The sequence below is a fragment of the Rhinichthys klamathensis genome, unplaced genomic scaffold (assembly GCF_029890125.1).
Source record: "Rhinichthys klamathensis goyatoka isolate OS25496 unplaced genomic scaffold, OSU_Roscu_1.1 h1tg000248l_1, whole genome shotgun sequence".
Lineage (NCBI taxonomy): Eukaryota > Metazoa > Chordata > Actinopteri > Cypriniformes > Leuciscidae > Rhinichthys > Rhinichthys klamathensis.
The window spans coordinates 1,011,149-1,037,942 of NW_026606770.1; the positions used below are offsets into that span (position 1 = coordinate 1,011,149).

The window sequence follows — 26,794 nt, forward strand, 5'->3', positions numbered from 1 at the left end:
TGTGGGTATTTTGGGGCCCTGAAGAACTTTTGACATGCCTTGACATTTGTGCTTTTTTCAGTTGCTTAAAAAATTATTTTGATTAAAGGATTATTTGTAGCACAGCCTTATTATTTGATATGATTTGTTTCAGTTCTTTTGAGTGGCAGTTCCCAAAACCAGCACCCATATTTAAAAAATGCTTGTTCGGAAAAACGTGGATATTTAAAGTAGTGTCCATATGTTGTTCTCGCCAATTGAAACAAAACTGGCCACTTGAATTCTCTGAGACAAAACTTGTGCAGGTCAGTTTTGATACAGGGATGTTTTGGTTGACATTTGCCCACGGACAGATACAACATACACTGGGTGACATAAAAATGACGGTTTATTGTATTTTGGTAGTCTTTTACATAGTCAAACATATCAAACATTTATAAAAATTACCATTTTAAAAAAAAGTTCTGAACAGCCTTATGCTGCTTTACAATATATATTTACTGACCCCTGAAAAATGTTTCACTGTCGAAACCAGCTATGAGTCCATTTCTGAGAAAGTTGTAACCCACTGCCCATTTTTGGGTACCAAACCAGAGCTGTCAATAGAAAAAGCCCAGCACCGCAACTGTAGTATATATTTCTTTTTTTACCATTTAATTACTGCTACTGCTCAAAGGAAATGTGCTTCAGTTATTGTATAGCTAAATACAAATGTTTTGAAAGAAAAATGAAATTTTTTACAAATATAAGACTCTTTTACATAACATTAATTTCATACACATATGCATTATTGCTTGGAATGTGTGTTTGGTCTTTGTATTTAAATGCACTGCAAATGAAAACCACAAACTTTTAAACAGAACTTACTAATCAGACTTATTATTCGTTTACAAGTGAATAAAAAGAGGGAAAAAAAAATGCAAAAATACTCTGATCTATCCTATAAACACCCTCCCAAAACATACATTGTAGTTCACCTGATGCCAAAAGTGATTTATGAATTGTCTTTTACAGTACTGAACATTTCAGGATACTAGAAAAACATATGCCCTTCTGTCTTGGCTGATTTCTGAATTTAATAGGTGGTTCCTGTATATCTGCTCTTTCCTAACATAGCTTTGAGTTGTTTTGCATAAACTGCACTGGAATGGCCTCAGGGCAACCAGAACTGCATAGTATCGGCAAATAATAGTCTTTACAGAACACACACACTGAATGCATACATGCAGTAACATATTACAAATATGCACACACAAAAAAAAAAGAAGAGGGAAAAAATAAGAAATTCATGTATAGTGCACTACAAATACAAGAGAAGTAAACTCAAGGGCATTAAAACCAGTTTTTCAAGCATTAATTTGCATATTCTCCATGACCTAACATGTTGACAACATGATACTCTAATGATTGGCATGCATGAGCATAGAAATTGCTTTTCAAGACTTTTTACGGCTTTCTAAACCCTCTAACATTTTCACAACTGTACACGTACTCTATGAGTGTTGCATTGTGTTGTTACTTGATACTTTGTGTTGTCACAACCTTTCTCTCCTGGACAACAACTTTATGTGACGATGGATTTTGGTTAATCTGGACAGATGACCCACCGAATCCAGCGTTACCAATAAAGGACTCTGTTGCGGACGCCATGCCCATTTGATGACCCCCCTGGGCCATACCTGATCCCCCTTTATTCTCCATATAATAGACATTTTGAGATCCACCATGAGTGGAAACACCTTTTTTGAGGGACCCCTGAATCACGTGGCCCCCTTGTCCTTCCATGACCATCAGGCCCTGAGATCCAGCAAGCCCTCTCTGAAGTGTCCCCTGAAGGACTTGACCGCTTGAGGCTCCCCCATCCACCAAAAACAATTGTGATCCAGAGAGATTACTTGAGTGCAGCATTCCGGTGTTGAGAGCCTGAGCAGGACCACCCCTGTCCACAAGCACCATTCTCTCACCACGATTCAGGGTATTCGCCGCTATGTTGGTGCCCTGGACTACAACCCCCTCGGCTACTGGGCCGCTGTTCAGCACGTACATGTTCTGTCCGACTCCCATGGTGGGCCTTTCAGCGAGCAGTACCGTGCTGGGCTGCGGCTCGACCATGTAGTACATTTGCTGCGGTTGCATCAGGTACGTTGGAGCCGGCTGGACACTCGTAATCACTGTGGGCCGGTTGTCTGTCACAAGCACGTTCTCCACACGAGAAGATGATGTCGCAGCCATGTTGGAAGTTATATTCATTGAATTTGTAGATAGATCTCGGTTAGTGGCTATATTCGCTGTATTTATAACATTGGTTGATGAAGACGCCACCTCGGTACGGTCCACGACGGGTTTTGGAGGGGGGGGAAGAGGAGCGGGGACCTCAGTCTTCCTACCTCCGCATATTTCAGCGAGTGTGGTGAACTTTGGCCCCAGGTCATTCAGAAACTCTAGGTCATTGTTTTCTTCGAGAATGCTGCAGCAGCCGACAGATCCAACAGGGGAGCCCTTCCCCTCATAACCATACACCATGGGTTCATTCCTAGCAAATCCATCCTCCAATCCTCTGCATTTCTGTAACACACATAGAGCGATACATATATGTGATCCACATGGATAGATTAGACAGAGATAGATAGACAGACAGATAGAAAACAGGTAGATTGATTGTTCATATACACATTATCCTGTAGGTATATATTACCTGTCCATAGTATTCATCCAGGAACATTTCTGACACGGCCATTCCGTCAAAATCTCCAGCCATTTCACTGCTAATAAGGGTCTCATTTCTCCTCATTGAGTCTACGTAGTCCATATTCATTTCATTGTAGCCACGAACACCAGCTATGGAATTGGAATCCATGTAGCCTCCTGTTGTTGCTTGATCACCTTGAAAGTCCATACCACCCACATTTTTGGATGTCATCGGACCACGAAAATTGTTAGGGGCCGGTAACGGAACATCCTGTCAGAGACAAAATTGTTTGATTTATTTAGCTTTATGACAAAAATAAAATCTCAATCCTGATAGCATAGCACACCTGTTACGTAAATCAATAAGATGTTCAAATTTCTTACCCTGTCCTCTCCCTGGCCCTCAGTATGGTAAGAGATGAGATGCTCTTTAGTGTCATAGGGCATGTTTGTAAAATCTCCTAACATCCCAGGAGTTCCACACTTACAGAGCAGCAACAGGAGTGGGATGACTGTAACAGAGGAGAAATACAGCATTTATTTCAGCACCATAATAACTATAAATCATAATCTCTCAGAGAACTTGGTTACTTACGCAATAATGAAAGCAGTCCAAGGAAGAGCAGGCCGATTCCAGCAGGTCCAAATTTTGACCCCTTCTTAACCGTTCCCATTCCAGTTCGGTCACAACCCCCCTGGGTTGTACAGGTACACACTTCCACCACTATTTTCTGAGGTTCTGGACATCCCAACCCCTGCTGGTCCTTAACATCCACCATCAGGTCATGTTCTCCCGGCCACAGCTTTTGCTGGATCCTGAAGATGGCAGTGGTATCTGATGAGGAGAAGAAGTTGCAATTCACTGCCATTATAAAGCTCGGAAGCGTCAGGGTGTTTACTAATATAACTCTGATTGTATTCATATGAAAGAAGAAAGTAATATACACCTAGGATGGCTTGAGGATGAGTAAATGTAACTGATGGGCTAACTTTCATTTTAAAGTGAACTACTCCTTTAAAGGTGCTCTATGTAGCTTTTCTTCTAAAAATGAATCCTTTTTTATTGCCTGTGTGTGAAGGGGTTGTAATCACACATTACAATGATCCACTTGTCGGGTTTTGCTATTACCTCTGAAGGCCAATATTCATATTTATATGTGAAGTGTCCGGGTCGGATTTTCTGCGAAATCCATCGGATGTGACGTGCATATGCGCTCCCGAGCCTCTCTCCTTATATACAGTCTATGCGACGGCACTGCAGCTAACGACATGGAGTCTGATAACACCAACAAACGACCTGCCTCCAGCACAACACACACTCCAACACTAACTCCACATAAATATAAAAAACAAAAAAAAGTTTTATCTGCTGAAGCTCGTCAGGCCAAACGTGATTCTGATCGACTCAGGACGAAAACACGGATCAACATCGGCAGAGCTTTTGAATAGGTAAACCCTAATGAAATAGCAAGGTAAACTACATGAGACATGAAATGAATACAAAAGACTGTTCCAGGATAACAAAAAGTAGGTGCTTTAGGATGTAACTTTTATTTTATGTACTAGATCTACTGTCTAACGTCACTCATCCCACTACTATCATATTGTTTATAATGTTCAGTACAGTAATGTTACTTCCTACTGTCTTACTGTTACACTGAAATTGTTCAGTCTGGTTCACTAACCGTTTTCGTCATCATATTACACATTCACCTATGTTGACATTGCTGATTGTGAAAGATACACGAATAGTTAGTGAAATGCCTTATGCTAGATAACACCACATGTCGGCTAAATGCAGTCAATGTAACGTTATCATGGTACGAGCATGGAGCATTAGTTCAACGTCAAGCTGATAAAAGTAGCCTATTATTGTAACGTTGCAGTGGGAGTTAACATGAGTTTCCAGCATGTTGTGTGATGCTTTCGCCGTTGCATTGATACTCGCTCTTGAGATCGCACACGCACACGAGCCCTCTTGTTGCAATCTGAAACATCACCGCTAGAGGCCGCTAAAAAATACATTGAGCACCTTTAATAATAGTATCTTTGACTTCTTACAACTGAAAATACCTAAAAACAGTTTAGACTATTTGTTAGAAATAGTTCAAAATAAAAATAAATCAAAAATTAGACAAAGACCCCCCAGTGATAGATAGATAGATAGATAGATAGATAGATAGATAGATAGATAGATAGATAGATAGATAGATAGATAGATAGATAGATAGATAGATAGATAGATAGATAGATAGATAGATGTGTGTACCATTTAAATGCTCGATTGACCATTTCCCCTTAGTTCCTTCTGGGACAACATTGAAGGTGAATGGAACTCCATTGGGTGGTGCATCCTCATCCACTGCAGTGACTAAGACCGCGTCCTGGTCAGTACAAAGTGTCTTGACTTTGCTTGTCAAAGTAGGGCAGTGGTCATTCAAATCCTCTACCTGGAAGGCAACGGTGCCCGTTGCCGTCTTAGAAGGCAAGTCTATAAGAGACCAGAAAATACATATTTTTAAAAACAATTATATTTTATATCCGCAATTTTATATAAACATTATAAAACTATCATAAATAATAATAAAAACAAATAAATAACTGTTTTCGAGAAAGAACAACTGTTGTCTGTTTTTAAAAAAGGACAAAAGAAATTAAAAAGAAAGAAAAATATAGCAAAAAATAAGAGAATAAATTGCTACATTAAATGAAATATAAAGTAATGTTAATTGGTATTTTACAATATAACTTGCAGATGGTTACAGTACTTCCAAACATCACTGACTCAAGTAACTACTGTTGATAAATGTGGAGATGCCGCCATCTTCAGGACATGTTATGTATCTGCAATATCATGTGGTCATTGTATTAAACAATATGCCACACTGGAAGTTATTGAAGTATACTTTCATATATTTTTGCAACATCTGGCAACAGTTCAAAAATACTTTTAGAACAGCTGGCAAATCCACATCCTTATAAAACAACAAAGATTTAAAAGTTGTCTCTTTTCCCTGGAACTTGCCTTGAGTTACGCTGTAAATGGTGGCGTAGTAGGTGCCGTTAACTAGATACTTGGACTCGCGGTCAGGAGCCTTGTTCAGACGAATGGCCCCTGTTGTCTCATCGATTCTCAGCCAGTTATCTGGGTCAGATGCTTTAATATACCTATAGGAAAAGTGAACATAGTTCAGGCTCATTTATCATTGATTTAAATGCTGTTTTCTCTTCATTTTTGATAAAAACTGTTCTGATGTAAACGTACTTTACGTTGGTAGCTTCCTTTCCTGTGTCTGTATCAATAGCCGGGTACCTCGTGATGATGTCATTGCTGTTAAAAGTCTTGCCTTCTGATATGGGGACTGCTTTTGTTTGGGGCACAAACTTGGGTCCTTCCGGCTGGTTTTTCACATTTACCTTCACGTTGTAGAGCGGACCGCCTGTGGATGACCATGAACTGCTCCCTCCGCTGCCACCACTACTGCTCCAGCTGCCACCACCTCCACCTCCACCTCCACCTCCACCTCCACCTCCTCCTCCTCCTCCACCACCTTCTCCACCTCCTCCTCCTGCACCTGCACCGCTGCCCCCAAAGTTGATATTTATTCCTTGTTGTGCTCCAGCTACAGACGGGTGGAATGGAGCTTTGTTGACTACACCGATGCCAAGGTTCAGGTCTTTGACGTCCTCATAATCAACAGCCTGCAGGGAAAATGGACATAATATTCTTTCTTCAGGCAAAGGGCTGAGAGTATAATCTGCTTTAGAACTGTCCAATGCTAGCGTGTACGAGTTAGCATGCAAGAATGCGAGCTTGCTGGAAATTAAGTGCTAAATAACTAGCAATGTTAAAAGTACCAGTACTTTTAAAGTAGTTAACGATACTAGTATTTCTTCTGTATTGATAATACCAAATACTGACTCAATGTCTGACTATTTTCTAATCTTGTGTAAAATGTTCATCTTTGCCATGTATTAATGTAAACAGTAGATTATGTTTCTACATTCATATTTTATGTGAATGGTTATATAATCCTTTTTGGAAAAAAAAAAACCCAGAGTACACTACTATTCAAAAGTCTGGGATCAGTAATATATTTTTGAAAGAAGTTTATGCTTTTATTCAGCAAGGACGCACGCATAATTGATCAAAAGTAACATTTATAAATGTTACAAAAGATGAATATTTTAAATAAATGCTGCTCTTTTGAACTGTCTTTCATTAAATAATCCTGAAAAAAATACGATTTCCACATAAATATTAATCAGCACAACTGTTTTCAACATGGGTAATAATAAGAAATGTTTCTTGAGCAGTAAATCAGCTTATTAGGATGAATTCTGAAGAGCCATGTGACACCGAAGACTGGAGTAATGATGCTGACAATTTAGCTTTGCATCACAGGAATAAATTACATTACAAAACACTTATTTTAAATTGTAATAATATTTCACAATATTACAGTTTTTTTTAATGTATTTTTAAATGCAGCCCTGATGAGACTTAATAAAACATAAAAAAATCGTACTGACCCAAAAGGTTAATCGTAGTGTATGTCTAAATTTTGGATCTGTGTATCGGGTCTTGCAGTGTAAATGCAGCCTGATGTCTATTATGTCAATATTATCAATTAAACAACAATAGTGAAACGAAAAAGAGAAACTGGCCTTACTTTATTTTTTACTGTTTACTTGAATAATGGCTTGAAATAGTTACTTTTTTACTGAATTTTGTTGTTTCAATTTGTTAATATTCTGTTTTTAATGTGGTATTGAAATTGGCATTGAGAAGTATCAGAAATACTGACATTTTGGTATCATGACAAACCTACTAGAAAAAGGAAGAGAAAACAGAAGAAGGAAGAAAAAAACCATTGCACACCTTGTCAAGAATCAGGATTGCCTCATTGGTCTTTGGGTCCATTTTAATGCTGAAGTATCCAGCCTCATTGCCTGATGCAATAAAGCAATTGGCTGTCCAGTTGTCTGTGTTCTCGAGATCCAGGTCTTTTGCTTTGAATCTCATCACCTCCACATTCTCTGTATTTTCCTCGATACTTCCCTCAAACTATGGAGAGTGAAAAAAACCTAAGTTGCAAGCACCACAACAACATACTTAAACCTTGTGGATGTTAACAACGTTTAGATATTTTCTTACTGGGCCCTCCAATGTAGGCACATTATCATTGACGTCGTTGATCTTGATGGTGACCGTCCCTGTGACAGCATTGCCGCCTGAGGCACCATTCAGATCAGATGCTCTGATAAGCAGGACATACTGATCAATAGTCTGAAGAGAGAGACAGTATGTAAATAAACAGGTGGAATCATTACAATACTGCTCAACAAAACCAGTCTTTGTTGTCTTTGTTCCTGCATTCATCATTTAAAAATGGAAACATTATAACAGGCCACGTGGGGTGGAACATCTGGCACTGACAAGAAGCTCATAACTGCTGTCAATGAAGAACACATGGAGCCTGTGTGTTACATCATGTGACATGTTGGATATCATACACATTCAATACAGTGATTGTGACCACTCACCTCTCGATCCAGGTTAGCATTGTTAACGCGGATTATCCCGTCATCGTCAACTCTGAACATTCTCTGCCCATCTGGTTGCTGCTCAACAATTTCATACTTGATTTGAGAGTTTATGTTTCCTGGCTCATCAGCATCAAAGCAATTGATCTTCATCACGGCTGTATCTGTGTCCAAGATCAATAAAAAGGAAATACCTTTTAGTTTAAAGCACGAGGCAGGTTCTTAGAAATGTGCTCTTTGTATTCATTTTGGTTTCATAGGGTTTTAATACTGTACAAACCTCATGTAGTCAAAAAAAAAAGAACAAAATGTATTTTAAAAAGGGAAATAATAATTGTAATTTTCTCATGAAAAAAATGATATAACTATATAATTTAACAAATATCTTAAAATATTTTTTCATAAATATCATTACTTTTTTGGGGAGTTGCACCACATGACATTTTACAACCTGAATAAACCTTATATTAACAAGCAGTGAAGCCTTTTTGTTTTTCTATGGACTTAAAATTAATTACAATAAATAAACGAAAATCCCTTTATGAATAAATTGCATTTTAAATAGAGTTATTGACCCCCTTGCAGAGTTTGATAATTATTATAACCAGTGTTTGAAATTAATTCAGAACTTCTAGTAGTCAAAACAACATGATCAGAGATAAACCAGATTATCAATGTCACAGATTTAAATATAGCCTGTTTATTATTAAATCGGATTCTGAATCATTGTATTGCTTTCAGCTTCATGACAGTCAATCACTGTTCGCGTATATAAAAAAAAAAAAATAGAACACAGAAGACAGAACTCTCTGTGACTTCTTTTATAATTGCCTTGAGTTTACCTGCACGTATATCTATAAAGACGCTAGGGCGCTATTTTCCCAAAAGTCTTGAACATGCGGCAATAATGAGAACGGGTTAGAAAAAGTCTCCTCCGTGCCATGGACATCTCGCTAGATGGCGAGTGTTGCCGTCGGTATGCATATGGCCAAAGAAAACAATGTGTTCGACTTTTAAAGACTTGGCACTGTGCTGCGTTTCCCTCTTGAAACGTTGTTTTGCACATTTTTGAGGATCCTTTGAGGGGAAGGGCTCGGATAGCGATGCCATGCAAAGTGATAACATAATTTATTAACCATAACCCGTCCAATTGGCTAGTGTGTTGATATGCATTACCGACCACGGTGGATTTGAATGTCAAACCCTGATCATAATCACTGTTATGTTTATTGTATAAATAAAGTCACATTTCTTTTCAGCTGGAACAACTGCAGGCCACATACCTAATGCACTGAGTTCGTATACACCCCCTGCAGTCATCGGACTAAAAACAGGAGCATTGTCGTTCTGATCCTTCACTTTTATCCGTAGCCCAATGTCATTCTCTGCAATTGTGCCATTTGTGAACGTAGCAACCCCTGAAAGCTGTGGAGGTGAAGACATGCATTTCAAGATCACTAACTCTTATCAATAAGAACAGGTATTAAAGTCAACTTTATCATCATCAATCACCATTGTCATCATGGTCATTTCACTTACATTGTATTGTGCAATGGACTCTCTGTCGAGGATTCCCGTTATTCTTACTAATCCTGTTTCAGGATTCACCACAAATAAATTGAACGGATCCTTGTCTGCGCCGACGCCCTTTAGTGTGTACCTCAAATTTTTTATTTGGGGCTCTTCCTTGTCTGAGCGAATCTAAATAAATTAGAAATGCATCTTTTAAAAAAAACAACAAAAAAACAACCATGCCCACAGTGCACTGACACCTTGAAATGAAGCATTGCAAATATCAAATGCGTAAGATATTGTTGCAATGTATATCACACATGTGATGTGGTGACTTTATTGTTGTAATCTTGGCTTTATTTCTCACACAATAGTCATTTCTTAAATTTGTGATGTCATTTATTATCATTTGGACATTACATCTCACAAATAATGATACTGCAGGCATCCATTTTATTAGCGGCTAAAATTGTAATTCTCTGTGTAATTTGTATGCATAACATACAATGAGAAGATATCTTATTTTTCACTTGGTGACCAATTCTTGGTGCCTTGTGATTTATTTCTTTACAATAAGATCCCATTAGTTGTAAATGCATTAACTAAAAATGAGCAAAACATTTGACGTTAGTTAAAAAAAATGCAATTGTTCATTGTTAGTTAGCTCAGGTACATTCAATAATACAGTAAGGTTCCATTCGTTAATGCATTTACAAACATTAAATTACAATGAGCTTTCACTTGTTACAGTGTTTATTCATCTTTGTTCACGTTAGTTAGTTCATAAAAATACAACTGTACATTATTTGTTCATGTTAGCTCAGGGCCATTAAATAATATTAACATAACTTAAAAATTTCATAATGTATTGGAATTAACTAAGATTCATAAATGCTTTAGAAGTATTTTCCATTGTTATGTTAACTAATTAATTAACTAATGTTAACAAATGAAACCTTATTGTAAATTGTTACCAAAAAGACACAGTTTTTGATTAAATAATGTTTTAGTAATTGCTGATATTAACATTAACTAAGATTAACAAATTATTTAGAAGTATTCTTCATTGTTAGCACATAATGTTAACAAATGGAGCATTTTCTTTGCTTGCACGTCGATTATACAGTAATGTTTACGCAAGCATATGACAGCAGGCAAAGGCTCACTCACTTTTGCAATGAAATCTTTCTTGGTGTAATCAACATTCTCTTCTAGGATTTGGGGAGGGACGATCCATTCTCTCTTCTGCCTGTGGAGGGCCGCAGAGTGTTGGAATCTGGCTTCAGCCTCAAACACATACTGCGGGAAAACACAAATATTTGTTACCCTTCCTGGTAAGAACGATCTCATTCGAAGGATTTGTAAATGATTGATTACAAATGCGTCGTCATAAATGACCGAAACTCTGTTGTCGCAACTTGCATTGCATAGTTGGACACTAAGGTCATCCAGTCTGTGCACAGGAACAATCAACAACAAGATAATTGACATGAAATATTATGCACATAAGACATTACTTCAACCCACCTCAGTAGACTTCTAATTAAGAAAGATAAGATGAAGAAAAACTTGGCAAAACCAAATGCATTCCATTTAATTCAAGATCACCATCAGACCACACACAACTAAGATAAAGCATGTGCACACAAATTTCAATTAATATTTTGATACAATGCACTATTCCGTACATACGTGTTTTTAGATTGTACTTGTATTATGAGACCAAATACAAACACAAATATCATTGTGACCAAAAACCCACAATCCTATCCCTGTTACTCTCACAAATATAAGATGTCATGTCTTACTAAGGGGTTTTCTTTCATTTCACTGTGTTTGTCTGCATGGCAAAGATTCAATAGTTACTACTACAAGTGTTTATTGTGAAACATGGAGACACCACATTTTGTGTTGTTAAAGTTGTTAAACATAGAAGCAAGGCATTTATAATCATATGAATGAGTAGAACCTTTAAATTTGCTACATGAATACAAGGTGCAAAACACTACAATAAACAGTATGCTTTTGCGTTTTGTGATTTTAACCCAAGAGAAGCGCTTTCTCTCTCTCTCGCACAACACAACACGTCAAATGTATGACACATGTACGGCATAAACAGACATCACATACGCAAATTATTAAAAACAAAACCCTAAACAATCAAGACTTTGTGCTCTGTTTCATATACAGTATACCCAGGGCTGGAAATGGATAAGATTCACTAGGGGGACTCAGTTTTTTTTTTATGATACTGGATGAATCAGCGTTTTTGAACAAATCTTTTGAATTAATGATTTAATGACATGTAGCCTACATTTTTTAACAGTCACTTATCTCCACTTACTGGTGTAACAATGTAATGATACAATCTTTATTTGAAGCATCAAGTTACTTTCAAAAGGTGATTTACTCTATTTTGTTATTTGCTATTTTGAACTGGTTGTCTCCCTCGGTTGCAAGGCTGTAGTTTGGGTTTGAACATTGGGGGGTTCAAGTGTGAACCGTTTTACGGGGTACCAGGAAATGCTCCCTCGTGAGGTTTATTTATTTGTTGTTGTTGTTTTTTTGCTTTATTTTTGCAAAATGGCCCACACATCATGCAAAGTTGGTTGATAACAATCACTTGTTTACAAAGTGGAAGTCAAACTATCATTGCTTAACATTTTCTTATACTGAACATGTTAGTCATTAATTGGATTATCTTTTATTTTCTCAGGCATATTAGCAGAAAACATTTTACACATGAGGAAAACCAATTGTTTAGTCAATAGTTCAAGAAGGTCCATACTTTAAAGCTCTTGATAGCCTACTTGGCCTCATGAAAAAGTAGTTATTGTTTAATATAGCATTTGTAACAACAAGGATATATAATTACAGCAGGTAGTCGAGGTAGACCATTGACGGCTCACATTTGAACTTTTTCTTTCTTTTTTAAAAAGTCTATTCCCACATAGGCTATTATTTATTATAACTTCTACAACAAGTTAGTTCAAATGTAGCCTACCACAATAAATACAATAGAACTTGATAAATTATAGTAAAGGTGGTCATGAGAAGTTTAAAAAGCGTCTTTTTAGTGGCTGTTTTTAGATCATGTTTGATTTTCTCCACAGCGTTTAATATACATTCTCAATAGAATTCAAATGGGTTGTACACATTTTATCAACGGCTCGCGCAAATCTTCTCACACTTCTGGAACGCGCCAACGGAGATTCGCGCGCCACTCATACTTAGGCCTATGTTATAAAGGCTACGTTTGCGCGATATTATACAATTAATTAATAGTCTGATTTTATGTTTCGGTCGGAGTACCGGCAACATGCGAGAAGTTCCGGCATGCAAGAAAAAGTGCGGATAGCTTAAAATATAGAAGTGCCGGTACTGAGATACCGGTGCGTTCCGGCCCACTTTAAACACTGAGTAGTCTAATATCGCGTGGGTGTTTGGAACCAGATCGCGATATTTTAATGATTAATTATGCAATTTAATTGCGCTATGTTTTTGTGCTGAATTCGTATCGCTTTTGTAGTCTATTGAGAGAATAACATATAGAAATCCCTTCATTTCCCTAATTAAAAAACAACAACAACATGAACTGGAACGTCGTCCCCCCTCGGAATTCACTCCCATTCCTTCACCGAGATCAAGTGTAAAACATTCTAGATATAATATTTTTTTTATAGAATGCACTCATTTAGTCATCATTTTACTCAACTGTTGTTCAGTGAAATGAACTTCATAACAATTTCAGTAAATCTTATTGAGAAATTACAAAACATTAAGGTGCCAGAGGGAGGGAATTTCAACACTCCTGAAATTGAAAGGGCAAACTATCCAATACATATACAGATCCAGCTTGACTAGTCTGTCTGTCTCTATAGCCTACCAGACAGAGCCTGTTCTGAAATGCCATTTACAAAAATACACCATGGTAAATAGTGGAGGTTTCCGTCATTTAAGTTTCCAGCTAAACACTACAGTTGCCATTATGGTCATAATGTAAAACCATAATAAGTCAGTTGGGGATCTCCACAACAATGTTGACAAATCTAAATCTCTCTTATTTTATTAAAAATGTAGGCTATTTACTGATTGACACTTACGACATGTCACAAAAAAATCAAAACACTTAATAAACTTAAGTTTAATAATAATAAAGTTTAATTTAATAAACTTAAATTGTTGCCTTAGTTTATTGCCTAAAATCAAAGTTAACTTTATTTTATTGACAGCTTTGAATATAGCCTACCACTTAGGCCCATGAAAATAGTTGTTATGAGTGTAACTGTTTTTACAGTGCCATTTTTTTTTTTTTTTTTTTTTTTTACATTTAGTTGCCATGGTGAATTTCTGTAAAGGAGTGGACAATTGAGTCGATTCCCCTCCGGCATTTTAAGAGTTAAAAGAGAGACACGAGCTCAATATGTGACTTTTTCACATTAACTTTATGAACATAATTGTGGTTGCTTTACATATCGAAGGTATCAAGGTGTAGCCTACTAAACAAACAAGCTACCAAACAAATAGCCTGTTTCAGTATTATGAGAGACGCATAGCCTACGATTGCTTCGGTTTACAAAACGACACTTTCCAAATAGAGAAAGACTAAAGTTGAGTAGGATAGCCTCTGTTAACGTGCTTATCTGTTGCTAGATATGTAAAACACGACAAACTTACCGATAATCCAAAACAAAAGAGAAAAGCGACAGCAGGCGATATACGCCGGGCCATGGCAGGAGGAACACACGGTATTTCCTGATCACCTGAGATCCACTGCTGACAGCAGCGCTTATGGGAAAGTTTTAATATATCCCGCTGAGGCAGATGTGCGTCCCGATGCTGCTTGATGAACGAGAGTGTGAATGAGGTCGATCCGAGGCGCTTTAGATAAAATCCTTATTCAATCTTTCTCCCACACCCTCACCTTGCGGTTTAAAAGGAGGACCTAACGTCACAACGATGGGTGTTGTGTGTGTGTGTGTGTGTGTGTGAATATGAGAGACAGAGAGAGAGAGATGGGCGGGAATATATCATTTTCACAAGTATTTGACATTGATCATAAAGGGTGGTTCTCTTCCAGAGAAATATTAAAACATCTACAAGACCCATCCTTAACTCTTCATGCAGTGTCCTATGAGTAACATCACATGGAAAATTAATATTAGCTATTTGAATTGTGAATCTTGAGCTAAATTAATGCATTTTAATATATGTTGGAACTTGGAATATAGGCCTTTAAAAAGTAGATTGACAGTGTTATAGTCCATGATGAAAAGTGAATCCGACGCTTATTTCTATACATTTTTTTTCCCAGTAAGTTTTCGGTAATTAGTTGTTTTCTGTACTGAATCATGGTAAAAGTCAGGGTTGACTATTTCATGTAACTACTGACAAACATAAACAAACAATATAAAATACAGTAATAAAATAGTAGAAATGTAGGCTACACTGTAAAAAATTACAGTAGAAAATACAGTAAGAAATTAAGAAATTACAGTATTACTGGCAGGTGCTTGCCAGTAACTTACTGTAGTTTTAAATTGATGTATATTTACTGGCAACAGTTTGTTCAAAGTTAAATGAACATTAAACATTAACAAGTCTTTATCTTTACAGAATAAAACTAAAATAACAGCCTCATACAAAGCAGAAAAACAGAAAAAGGTTGATGAAGATTTCTGGTTCCCAGAATGCTTTGCATTAGATTGTTATTTTATAATTTTATTCTGTAAAGACAAAGACTTGTTAATGTTTAATGTTCATTTAACTTTGAACAAACTGTTGCCAGTAAATATACATCAATTTAAATCTACAGTAAGTTACTGGCAAACAGCTGCATAACTACAGCAATTTTTTTTACAGTGTACTTGTTTTGAGGAGTTCAAAACTCCTCAAAACTTAAACATCCAAATTGTTTTTTAGAAAATGACTGACAATTTTGAAAATTTGTATTTATTTATTTCATTTATGTATATATATATATATATATATATATATATATATATATACATACATATTACCAATGTAAAACAAGTTGCTGCCTTAAATTTTCAAGTACAATCAACTTGGATGTTTAAGTCATTTCAACTTAAATGACACTAAACTGACTTAAAAATTAGCTCAATCTTGTATAACTTATGAAATTGCTCAACTTATTTTGATGAAAGCAATGTAAAAACATATATGCTAATATGCCTTTATAAATACACATACATCACTATTAAAGTTGGCGCATACAGTATGTTCATGACGCAAAAGGCATGCTTTTGCAAATGACCCATTAACAGTCATTTTTAATGTTATGTTGTATATCTCACGTGGATGTTTTGACATCAGCAGTTTTATGCTATTTAATTGAAATAATACATCCCTAATAATTCTGAGATCACTCATTCTTAAATCACAAATAACCGATCATTTCGCAGGATGTGGTTCTTATGAAAAGCCAGGAATTAACTTCATTAAAGATCAGAAGCCGTATTCTTTGAGGTGTTCTTCATTAGTAATCACACCTGAACTCACACCTTAGCATGTGCTTATTAAAAGTTGGTCATAAATGTGTGAAACGAAACGTGTCTGAAGGTTTGCCCTACTACGCAACTAAACAGCAAATCGTTTTCTATTGAACTACATGGAATTGTACAAAGAATTATTTCTGAAAAATAGTTTGATTATGCACTCTAAAAAATGCTGGGTTGTTTAAGCCCAACTTTGGTTCAAATATGGACAAACCCAGCTGTTGGGTTAAATTTTTACATTACATTTTTAACCCAAACATTTGGGTTTGTCCATATTTGACCCAAAATTGGGTTAAACAACCCAGCATTTTTTAGAGTGTGTTTTATTTGGCTGTTAAAGCTAATGCACTTCAGTGGAAAAGAGAGGGCTTTTTGGGAAATGGCGAAGTTATGGCATGCCTGCTTGCTTTAAGGAGGTGTAGGAACAGACCGGGAAAAGAAAGAAGTGATTGGGCGAGACAACTTTACCTGTTTATTCTTTCTTTCTGCCAATCGGTCTCTCACTTACTCACTCCCTCTCTTACTTAACTGATCGCTTTGCTGACTTTGTCTCAATTCGAAAAATACAATGAAACAAATTTCAAATCATCATGTCATGAAGTATCAAATTTAGAATTCAGATTGTTTTTAGAGATGTTAAAAGGGCCCGGGAGAGAGGGATATGTGAAGATTAAGGATTTGCAGGGGCCCTGCCGAGAGGGTCTGAATACCAAGTCTTTGCCATTTGCACACATTTAGAGAATATCCTGAATGTGACTTCCATTCAGATGAAGCCTGCACTGTCTGAGCCGTCATAAATCTGCTTTACAAAGACGCTCAAAGAGAGAGAAGAAAAGAGAAAGAGGGATTCCATGACATTTTACCGCAGGTCAAACACTAGACATGTATCAGAAATGAACATTAATTGGAAAAATAGAAATAGTAATGGCTACACCAACTTTGTGAACATTTACATCGATCTATGGGTTATGTAGCAAAATAATTATCAGCCAAATAATCAAAACAAAAAAATAACATTAATGTTTTCCAGTAAAAAAAAAAGAAGAAGAAAAAAAATATCCTCAAAACAAGACATTTACTTGAGAAGTAAAGTTTTTAGAGAATACATCCAGAATTATTTTTTGTGTTTTAAGCTCAAATCTAACATAATTTACCGGAAGTTTAAACTTAAAACAGCAGTTTGCCACTGCGGTAATAGAGAATTCAAGATAAATTCTCAGGAACAAGTCTTTTGTTTCAATTGTTTTCTGGTCTGATGTTCTTCTTGATGGAGTACAGAAAACCAGTCCTGCTGGAAACTCCCTTGAGTTTGGATGATAAACAGTAACAGGTCTGTATCTGTAGACGGTTGCATGCACATGCTTGTCACCTGTGCACAATGATTGTATGACTCATGGTGAAATCAGTGAGAGCCATTGGGAGTGCCAGGCTGGCTTACACAGGGTGTGTTTGTGGGAAGGGTTGTGATCGCTCAGCAGACAACGCCTAGTTTTCAGCGCTCCAGCCGCCTAACCTTTAGGATGCTCTCATACTCGTCATATACTCATGTGCAGTGCTGAGATGTTATATCCGTGCACTCATTGTTAATTTGCGGTTGTGGAGAGAGACACATATATTTCACACCCCACATATGGATGTGGCCTAAATATGGTCCCAGCACTAGAAGAGGACTGTTCAAGGGTTTGTTTTGGTGTAGTCCAGGATAAAATTAGAGTAGAGGTTAAGATTATGATTAAGTGTGGTACTAAGGTAAGGAAAAGCTTTGGGGTGTGTGAACATTATGCAGATACATTTGTAAGGGTTAGGTTAGGTTAAGGGGTGGGTTTCAAGTTCCCCAAATCTCTACCAGTAATTATTCATAGAAGAGGGTGAAGCATTAACTATTTTAGTCTTTCTTCTTCAATATGGAGAGGTTTTGGTTAGCTTAAATTGTTGCAAGACAGTTTAATGTTGTTTACTTTTACTGTAAGAACAGTGAGGATTTCCACAGGCCGGGTTATGCAATATTCAGAATTGAAGAATTAGATCCATTTTCATTTACACTGTAAAAAAAAATATATGATCAATAAGTTGACAACTTATGTTTTTAAATTGCTTTAACTCTTAAAAAAAGTTACTTTACTCAAAATTTCAACTCAAGTTATACAAGGTTCAACTCATTTTTGAATTCAGTTTAATGTAATTTAAGTTTAAATGACTTAAACATCCAAGTTGATTGTACTTAAAAATGTAAGACAAGATGTAATGATTTTGAACCATTTGAAAATTTGAAATTTGGGAGAGGAATTTATTGAATTCTAATTCAAAGAAATTCAACACAGTGGTAAATTAACTGTTCTGGACCACAAAAGTCATTTTATTAAAAATAATTCTATACTCCAATTGTTTTAAACATTTAAAAAAAAAATGAAACATGTACAAAGTTGCTTGCAATAAAAATAACAGCTATTTATTTAGTTCATTTTAATTTGTGTGATTTTTAATGAAAATGTACAATAATAAAAAAAAAGTAAGTATGAATTTTCACCCCCAAATTTACGAATGAGATTTTAAATTTAGCCACCAATTTGGCAAATGTTAATGAAATTGTGTTAACATCCATCCCTAAATTTGAGTTGCATTCTGAAATAAAACTTTCTTTCTTATTTTTTTCCTTCTTCTTCTTCTTCTTTTACCTCAAATTCAATTCAAATTCAGGAAATTGAAATGGCTTTCTCAATTTACTGTACAATCCTGTTCCACACATAGGTTAGTGCCACCTGTTGGTGCTAATAAACACTCACATTCAATGCACAACAAATCCAATAAAGATCATGTTCTTCCTTGGTAATGAATTTTTTATTTATCTGTTCAATTTTAAATAGATACTCTATACTGCCTCTTCATCAAAGATTGGCATGCAGTAAAGTTGTGGACTTGTTTTTGTGTGCAAGATTTTTGTTAACTTTTGTTTTACTGCGTAACGGTGTTGTGACTTTAAAACAGAAAAAAAAAGAAGAAATAAAATACATTAAAAGTTGATCAATTAAGGGAGCCGTGCACAATCTCCGTGCAGACTGTGAAAGTTTGTCTGGGTGTTTGTGGATGATCATTTGGCCTTTGACACGCCCTTGCATTTCTCATGCATTCCTGCGACTCTTTTTTTCCCCTTCTCTCTTTTCAACACATCATTAGTTTCTTTCTCTTTGTCTCGCTCTGTCACTTCCGCTCCCAAGTGTTCTCGTGGTTAGTCTCACAACAGCATTCTGTTAATTCATATTTCCAAAAGTTTAGAATGCTACAGTTCCCAGTCTCCCACAATCCCCATTCCCCTTTCTCTTCCTCCCTCTTTCCTCTCTTGTATGAGTGCAATCTTTTCTTTTACCTTCTTCTATCTCTTTGTGTCGCTTTAAGAGCACTGTCAAAAGAAAACAGCTCCATGGCAACGGCTGGGACTGAAACCTGAGCTCAGTGATAAGGCCAGAGAGGTGGTAGGCGTGTCTAGTCTCAAATAAACAACCGTTTCCTAGCACTCAGCCATGCCTAGTCAGAGATTTAGTCAGATTCACGAAAGACTATAACCAGTATATCTTTATTTATTTATTTTATGCTCTATTAGATCATGGCGTCTGTTTTGTTCATAGCACATTGTTTAGTTTTATTTTTTATCTTACTTATTCATTTGAATTATTCTGTGCTTACATTATAAATGGTTTAACATCACTTTATGTGTAATTTTACTGTAAAAACCCCCGTACAATTCATGTTTTTTAGAAGAAAGAAATGATGAATAACCATTTAATTTACATTTTAAATAATACTCAACATATATTGTAAAAATATGAGGCAGCGTGTTGTACATTTAAAAGGATAGTTCACCTAAAAATGAAAATTAGCCCAGGATTTACTCACCGTCAAGTCATCCTAAGTGTATATAACATTCTTCTTTCAGACAAATACAATCGGTTCACAATGCATTATATTAAAAATGTCCTGGCTCAAAGCTTTGAATGGCCGTTTCTGTTTTGAAGTCCATAAAGTGAATCCATCCATGATTAAAGTGCTCCACGTGTGTCCGGGGGTTATAAAGGCCTTCTGAAGTGAAGCGATGCGTTCGTGTAAGAAAAATATCATACTAAAATAACTAGCTTCCAGCAGACGGCCGATTTACGGCGAAAAAGTAACACTTGACCTTGACGGACGACGTAATGACGAACGTTTTAAATATGGATATTTTTCTTACACGAACGCATCGCTTCACTTCAGGATGCCTTTATTAACCCCCCAGAGCTGTGTGGATTACTTTTGTCATGGATGGATTCACTTTGATGGACTTCAAAAATTATAAAGCTTGGAAGAGCCAGGACATTCTTTTTATATAACTCCGATTGTATTCGTCTAAAAGAAGAATGTCATATACAGCTAGGATAGGATGACTTGAGGGTGAGTAAATCATAAGATAAATTTCATTTTTGGGTGAACTATCTCTTTAAAGGACATTGCTAAAAGTCCTGACTATATCATATACTGTATACGTATAGTATAGGATGTATACATATGTGTGTGTGTGTCCCGACAAAAACTGTCATTACCGTAGCAATGAAATTATTTATTTTAATTATTAAACATATTTTTAATTGCAACAATAATTTTAACGCTTTAGTAGAGATGATTTACACTTTTAAATGACAATATTTGTCATAAAAAGCAAAATATTTGATCTTTTGCGTGTATGAAAACAATTGATATCTAATGGCATAAAGAAAATTATAAAATCCCCTAATTTTAATTGATTTTTAATATCAGTATTTGGACACATCTCGAAAGTATCTATGTAAATGTCTTATAAGTTTATAAAATTAACTTTATTGTAAAGGACATTTTAAGACGAGATGAAACCCATAAAAATAAACTTTTTCCAGATTAGAATCATCTACATTCAATTTTGTGTACATTTCATTTTTATATGTACAGACAGACTGTGATAGTTAACATGAACTAAGAATAAACATTACTTCTGCAGCATTTATTAATCTAAGTTAATATTAATTTCAACATTTACTAATACATTATTCAAATCAAAGGGTTTTATTTGTTAACATTATAGGTAACATGAAGAAACAATACAGCTGGATATTAACTAACATTAATAAAGATGAATAAATACTGTAACAAATGTATTGCTAATTGTTAGTTCATGTTATGTATATTAGGTCATTAAGTTTATAACATGTATAACTATAACAAGTACTATTTAGTTTAGCCTATGCATTATTTTAGTATCAGATTATCAGTACATTTGAAGGGACACTAACAATTAAGTTTTTAATCTTTTTGAAAAAAAGTCTTGTGCTTATCAAGGCTGCATTTATTTGATCAGAAATACAGTTTAAAATACATTTTTTATTTTTACACATTACAATTTAAAATAACTGTTTTGTAATGGAGTAATGCGGCCATTTACTCCAGTCTTCAGTGGCACACGATCCTTCAGAAATCATTCTTATTTGCTGCTCAAGAAACATTTCTTATTATAATAAATGTTGAAAACAGTTGTGCCGCTTAATATTTTTGTGGAAACCGTGATAGTTTTTTTGAGGATTCTCTGATGAGTTGCACTTCTATAATATTGAAATAGTACATAAACAAGATTATTACAAATTGTTATAAAAACTAAATTTGTGTGTAGAGGCACAGAGAAAGAATCAGAAAATTGATTTTAAGACATTGATTTAGTGCTATGAGAGGCCGATTAGGGTGAAGCCACTGACTCACTGTCTGACTGTCATCGAACAAATCTACCTGTTACACACCTGCATATCTCATAAGTGTATGTGACATATGTCACGCCCAAAATACAAGTGACGTTTGATGATGACTTCCAATGCCCCCAAACTAAATTTTAGCGGCCCCAAAACGCCCTGTTTAAGTCAGAAAATATTATGTTGTAATACCTTGAGAGACTGCAGAGTGGGGGAAAGGAAATAAGAGAGACAGTCACATACCCTGAGCTCAGCAACTGAACAAACTGAGCACAGAGTGATCTTTCTTACCACGCAGGTGTTGAATTACATGCATGCATCGGTACTCATGCAGGCAGAGCACATTACCTCAAACAAAGGAGTGCTACACAATACTGAAGGCTTTATAAAGCAACAATTGGGAGAAATCTGAAAATAACTCTGGGAGTGAAAGTGGTTTGTGGTTCATGCTTGGGGTTTGGAGGCATCTGGGATATGTTCTATCAGTGTGTATCAATAGCAGCTGTACAGTCACTGTCAACAGTTATCACATGACTGATATATCAGTGACTGGTATCTCTTTCTCTTGCTTTCTCAGGTTCTCTCTCTCTCTCTTGTCTTTCTCTTTCACACTGGTGTTGTGCAGCATTCAGAATGGCATCAATTTAAGTTCCTCAATTTCAATTAAGGCAGCAAACTGAATGCATAATTTTAATTCACAACATAATAATACAACATTATTAACATTTCTATTTTAATTACAAATACTGTAAACACACAGCTAACGGAGCGTTCCCAAAAACATGAATAAACAGTTTATAGTTATAGTTATTTATAACTTTCATTATATTGTCCATATGGTGCAAGGACACTTTGTTCCCAGAATGCTCTAATTTATTTTTGTCAACATTTAATTTTATTAAGTTATCTGAAAACAGTGTAGAGGACTTTTTGTGGTGCTGTGTATGGCAAAATAAAATCTGTATTAAAGACTAACTGTATTCAATTTAGTTCAAGAATTAGCCTGGGAAAACCCAGACAACTTTAGGCAAATTTAGATTTGCTCTGAAAGTTAGTCTGGCAAAGAGCTCATTCAAACTCATTTCCAATCCGCCGAAATCGAGGCACCAATCAGAAACGTTGGGGCGGGCTTTACACGATGACGACAGCGCTGGGATTTTGAAGCAGATTTTGTAGCCTACATTACAAAGATGGATGCCGCCGACGAACTTCACTCGTTCAAATCAGCTATCGCGTCTGTTTCCTTTTAGTTAAAAACCGAGCAAAGAACAACAACACTCGGAGATGTTTCTCAACCCCCCCCTCCTCCCCCCCCCCCCCGCTCCCCGCTCCCCGCTCCCCGCTCCCCGCTCTGCATACGTCATCTCCTTCATCGCTCTGATTGGTTTAGGTCTATCCGCGACGTCCGTTGGTGACGCCCCTCTGGAAATGATTTGTATGACGCTTTGCCAGACCATAACTCAGTTACAACTGAGAATGGTCTGGTTTTAACCAGGCTATTCAAGAATAGCAATATTAGAGAAATATGTCTAATCAGTGTATATACACTAGCAAAGTTAATAATATAAAAAGTTAATAAATGGTAAGAAATCCCTCTGATGTTCCGCTTTGTATTTCTTGTTTCAAATTCCAATTCCATTCAATTCAATTTACAACTCCTACGCTGATAGTGAAGAATTGATTCAATTCAGATTTTTGCCCCACCTTCATTCGTACACAAATTTTCTCATGATTCAGCTATAATGACAGAACTTTGTGTGATTTTCATCTGTCAGTCAGATGTTGCGCATCAGCAGGTGTGGCAGGTGTACACCCAGAGTCAAGAGACGCTTCAGGGCTTCAACATCACCCATCACACAATGTTCATGTTCACATCAAGAATATTAGGATTATTATTTCTTAGGATTATTATAACTGGTCGTTCAACCACGTTGGTTTATGACGTCACGCACGTGGTGGAGTAATAACTTATTTTAATGAAACTGTTTGAGATCGAATTAATGCTAGATGTTTTGATATAAATTACAGACATGGCATCTGAGGAATATTTCTCATTTTTCTCAGTTATTTCACTTTATTTCCAGATTCAATCATAAGCTCGTTCCACATGCGCAGTCTTCAAAAACGGTGCTTTAAATCTCCTGACAAACTCAAAGATATAAATGACATTTGTATGTATTCTAAATAAAAGGCACAGGTTGTACTGAATGTCAGCTTGCTTATTTTGCTCAAGATAAGGATTTATTGAGTCCACATGGCCTGCAATCTAGAAACTATGGTTCTAGCTCGAGAGCTGTCGTTCCAACCACACAACTTTGCGATGCTGTTTGCGAATGTTCGTTGGAACGATGATTTCGGGAAACACTGACTTGTTGAACTATGCTGATAATGACGGAACTTGCGACCATAGTTGGCTAACGATGCTCTCGGGAAACGCACCCCAGTGTGGCTCCACCTTGGGTTTTGCAGTTCACCAGCTCCACCCTGGTGTTTCGATCCCTAGCTCCACCTCAGGCCTCCAAGCCCTGGACTCCACCTCATGCTGTCGACGCGTCGGCTCCACCTTGACTCCACGCTCCCTCGGCTCCATCCCTCAAGCTTCGCCGGGCTCCCTCACCCCTTCCAGCTCCGTCTTAGTCAGTCATCACCCTGGTTGCGCCATGGAAATCCGGTCCTCTGGCTATGCCTATAGTCCCTCCACCCCTTCGGCTCCACCGGGCTCTTCCTTCCCTCGCTCACTCCGGCTCCGCCTCAGTCTGCCAAGTCCCCATCTCCTCCTCGGCCCCGTGAGCCTTCCAGTCCGCTCCTGGGTCTTCTTCTCCTCAGCTCCGCCTGGGTCTCTGCACCCTTGTCTCCACCTCAGTCGGTTGGGCTATTGGCTACCCCCTGGCTCCTCCCTCCTTCGGTTCTGCCACGTGCCTGCCAGAGCCATAGAGAGAAAGAGTTGCGACACGCTTTGATGTCGCCGCGACGGCTGTCACGTGGTTCATGTAAGCCCCAATAGTTCCAAAACATACGCGGGCTGTTATGTTCTTCTATGGACAGACAGCAGCGATTGCATTATTAAACGGTAAATATAAAATAAAACACACACCCAAGTACTTTTTCAGCTGTTATTGCATTTTGTTAATGTCAGTTTTGCATTTGGAGAGGCAGGGTGACAACTTAGATAAGTTTTAGGCTATATTTTTGGAGGGAAAAGCTTAGTGTTCATGTTCGCATAGCACTGGCTTTAGCGGCTCTAACTTAACTTTTCCATGTCATTCATCTGATGATGGACGTCTCATGATATTTATTTTAGCACAACTGGGCTGTATTGGGCTATTGATTCCCGTGATCTTGCTTATAAATTCCGATTCAGCCATTAGCCTACCTTCGTGATCACGCAGAGAGGTCTGCGGTCCGTTCAGAACTCCAACCAACATCAAATATCAATAATTACGCTGTGCATGTACAAATGAACGATTTAGGAGGGAAATAGACTGCTCCCATAACGTAGAAAGCAACGACTATATACAGCAATGTTCGGTAAATATTCAACCGAAAAATATTCTTCATAAAATTAAACCGGAGAGATAGTTAATGAGTGAATTAACTATGTTCCTATAAGCACATGCATAGCCCTAACCCATTTAAATAAATGAATTGTGTGTGTGTGTGTGTATGTATATATAATATTATATATAGGCTATATATATACATACATATAAAATATTATTAAAAATATTATATATTATATACATCAGTTACCGTAAGTTAGCAAACGTTAGTGAAGTGTTGGTCACGTAAGCTATCGCTGCAATTAACCTATTATCTTCCAATAAACATTTACTAAAACTGGCTACATAAAATATAACTACAGACTAGATTCACGAGAGGTCGGCTAATGTGTGTAAAAGTAAAAAAAAGTAATTTCATTAATTTACCAGCGAACGTACTTCTGAAGCACTGAAAATGAATGGGGTTCAATGCTGGAATTATCAGTGTTTGGAACTATCGGCCGCTCCACGACACGCATTACTTCCGCATTCATAAGTTCCTATGGCGGTCTATGGGAGAGTCGCCACTCTTTCTCTCCATGGCTCTGGTGCCTGCATCCTGATGGCTCTGTTTGGGGTCACTCCCTGGCTCCTTCCACTGTCATCTCCTCCCTGGTCCCTTCTTCCAGCTCCACGTCCTCCTATCTTTGTTTGTTGGTTTTTTTATTGTTTCCTGTTCTGTTTCCGGTGTTAGTATTTGTTATTCATTGTTTAATTAATGCACTGCAGCTGTTTCTCATTTCCTTTCATTGGTCTACATTTGTAAATACAGCCCTGTGTTTGTAGTGTTCTTTGTCCAATAATTCTTTGTGGCTATTTTAAGTGGTTGCTCTGTTTTTGTATTTGGAGCGTGTTATTTTGAGTTTTCATTCAAATCAACTGTTGCATCGAGATCCAGCCTTTATTTCATCCTCGCAGCAACACCTTGCTGAGTGTTTGCAAAAAAAAATAAAATAAAATCTACTGCTATGATAATTTCATTTTCATGCTGTCATACAAATCTCTGCTGAGAAAAAAACATGTGCTGTTTTGAGCATGAGTTAAGGACAACATTTTGGAAAAGGGTCCAATTTTGTCATGGGGTGGAGACTGATAACATGCTGCATGCAGTTCACCTGGGGCCTGGGTGCTCCTCAGTGTCGCAATAACATAATTATTCAGTCTACAGTGTTGGTGAACCAATGTGTAAACCATCCATCTTCGCTGTTTAAGTTGTACCCATGGAAATAGGACATACTGTCTTCATTCTGAGAACATTCCCTAATATTTT

The 26,794-nt window shown here is 36.9% G+C and overlaps 1 protein-coding gene across 1 annotated transcript; it reads right to left on the reverse strand.

Annotated features, from left to right (window-relative positions):
• Nucleotides 1–905: 905 nt before the first annotated feature.
• Nucleotides 906–14,669, reverse strand: dsg2.1 (desmoglein 2, tandem duplicate 1). Its single transcript, XM_056266426.1, has 14 exons — nt 14,404–14,669; nt 10,897–11,025; nt 9,754–9,915; nt 9,498–9,639; nt 8,215–8,378; nt 7,826–7,957; nt 7,550–7,735; nt 5,933–6,369; nt 5,693–5,835; nt 4,937–5,158; nt 3,263–3,502; nt 3,052–3,179; nt 2,675–2,938; nt 906–2,544 (listed from the first exon to the last, which is right to left on the reverse strand). Exons 1-14 carry the CDS (start codon nt 14,455–14,457, stop codon nt 1,495–1,497), a joined length of 3,453 nt encoding a protein of 1,150 aa, XP_056122401.1. The 5' UTR covers nt 14,458–14,669; the 3' UTR covers nt 906–1,494.
• Nucleotides 14,670–26,794: the final 12,125 nt, after the last annotated feature.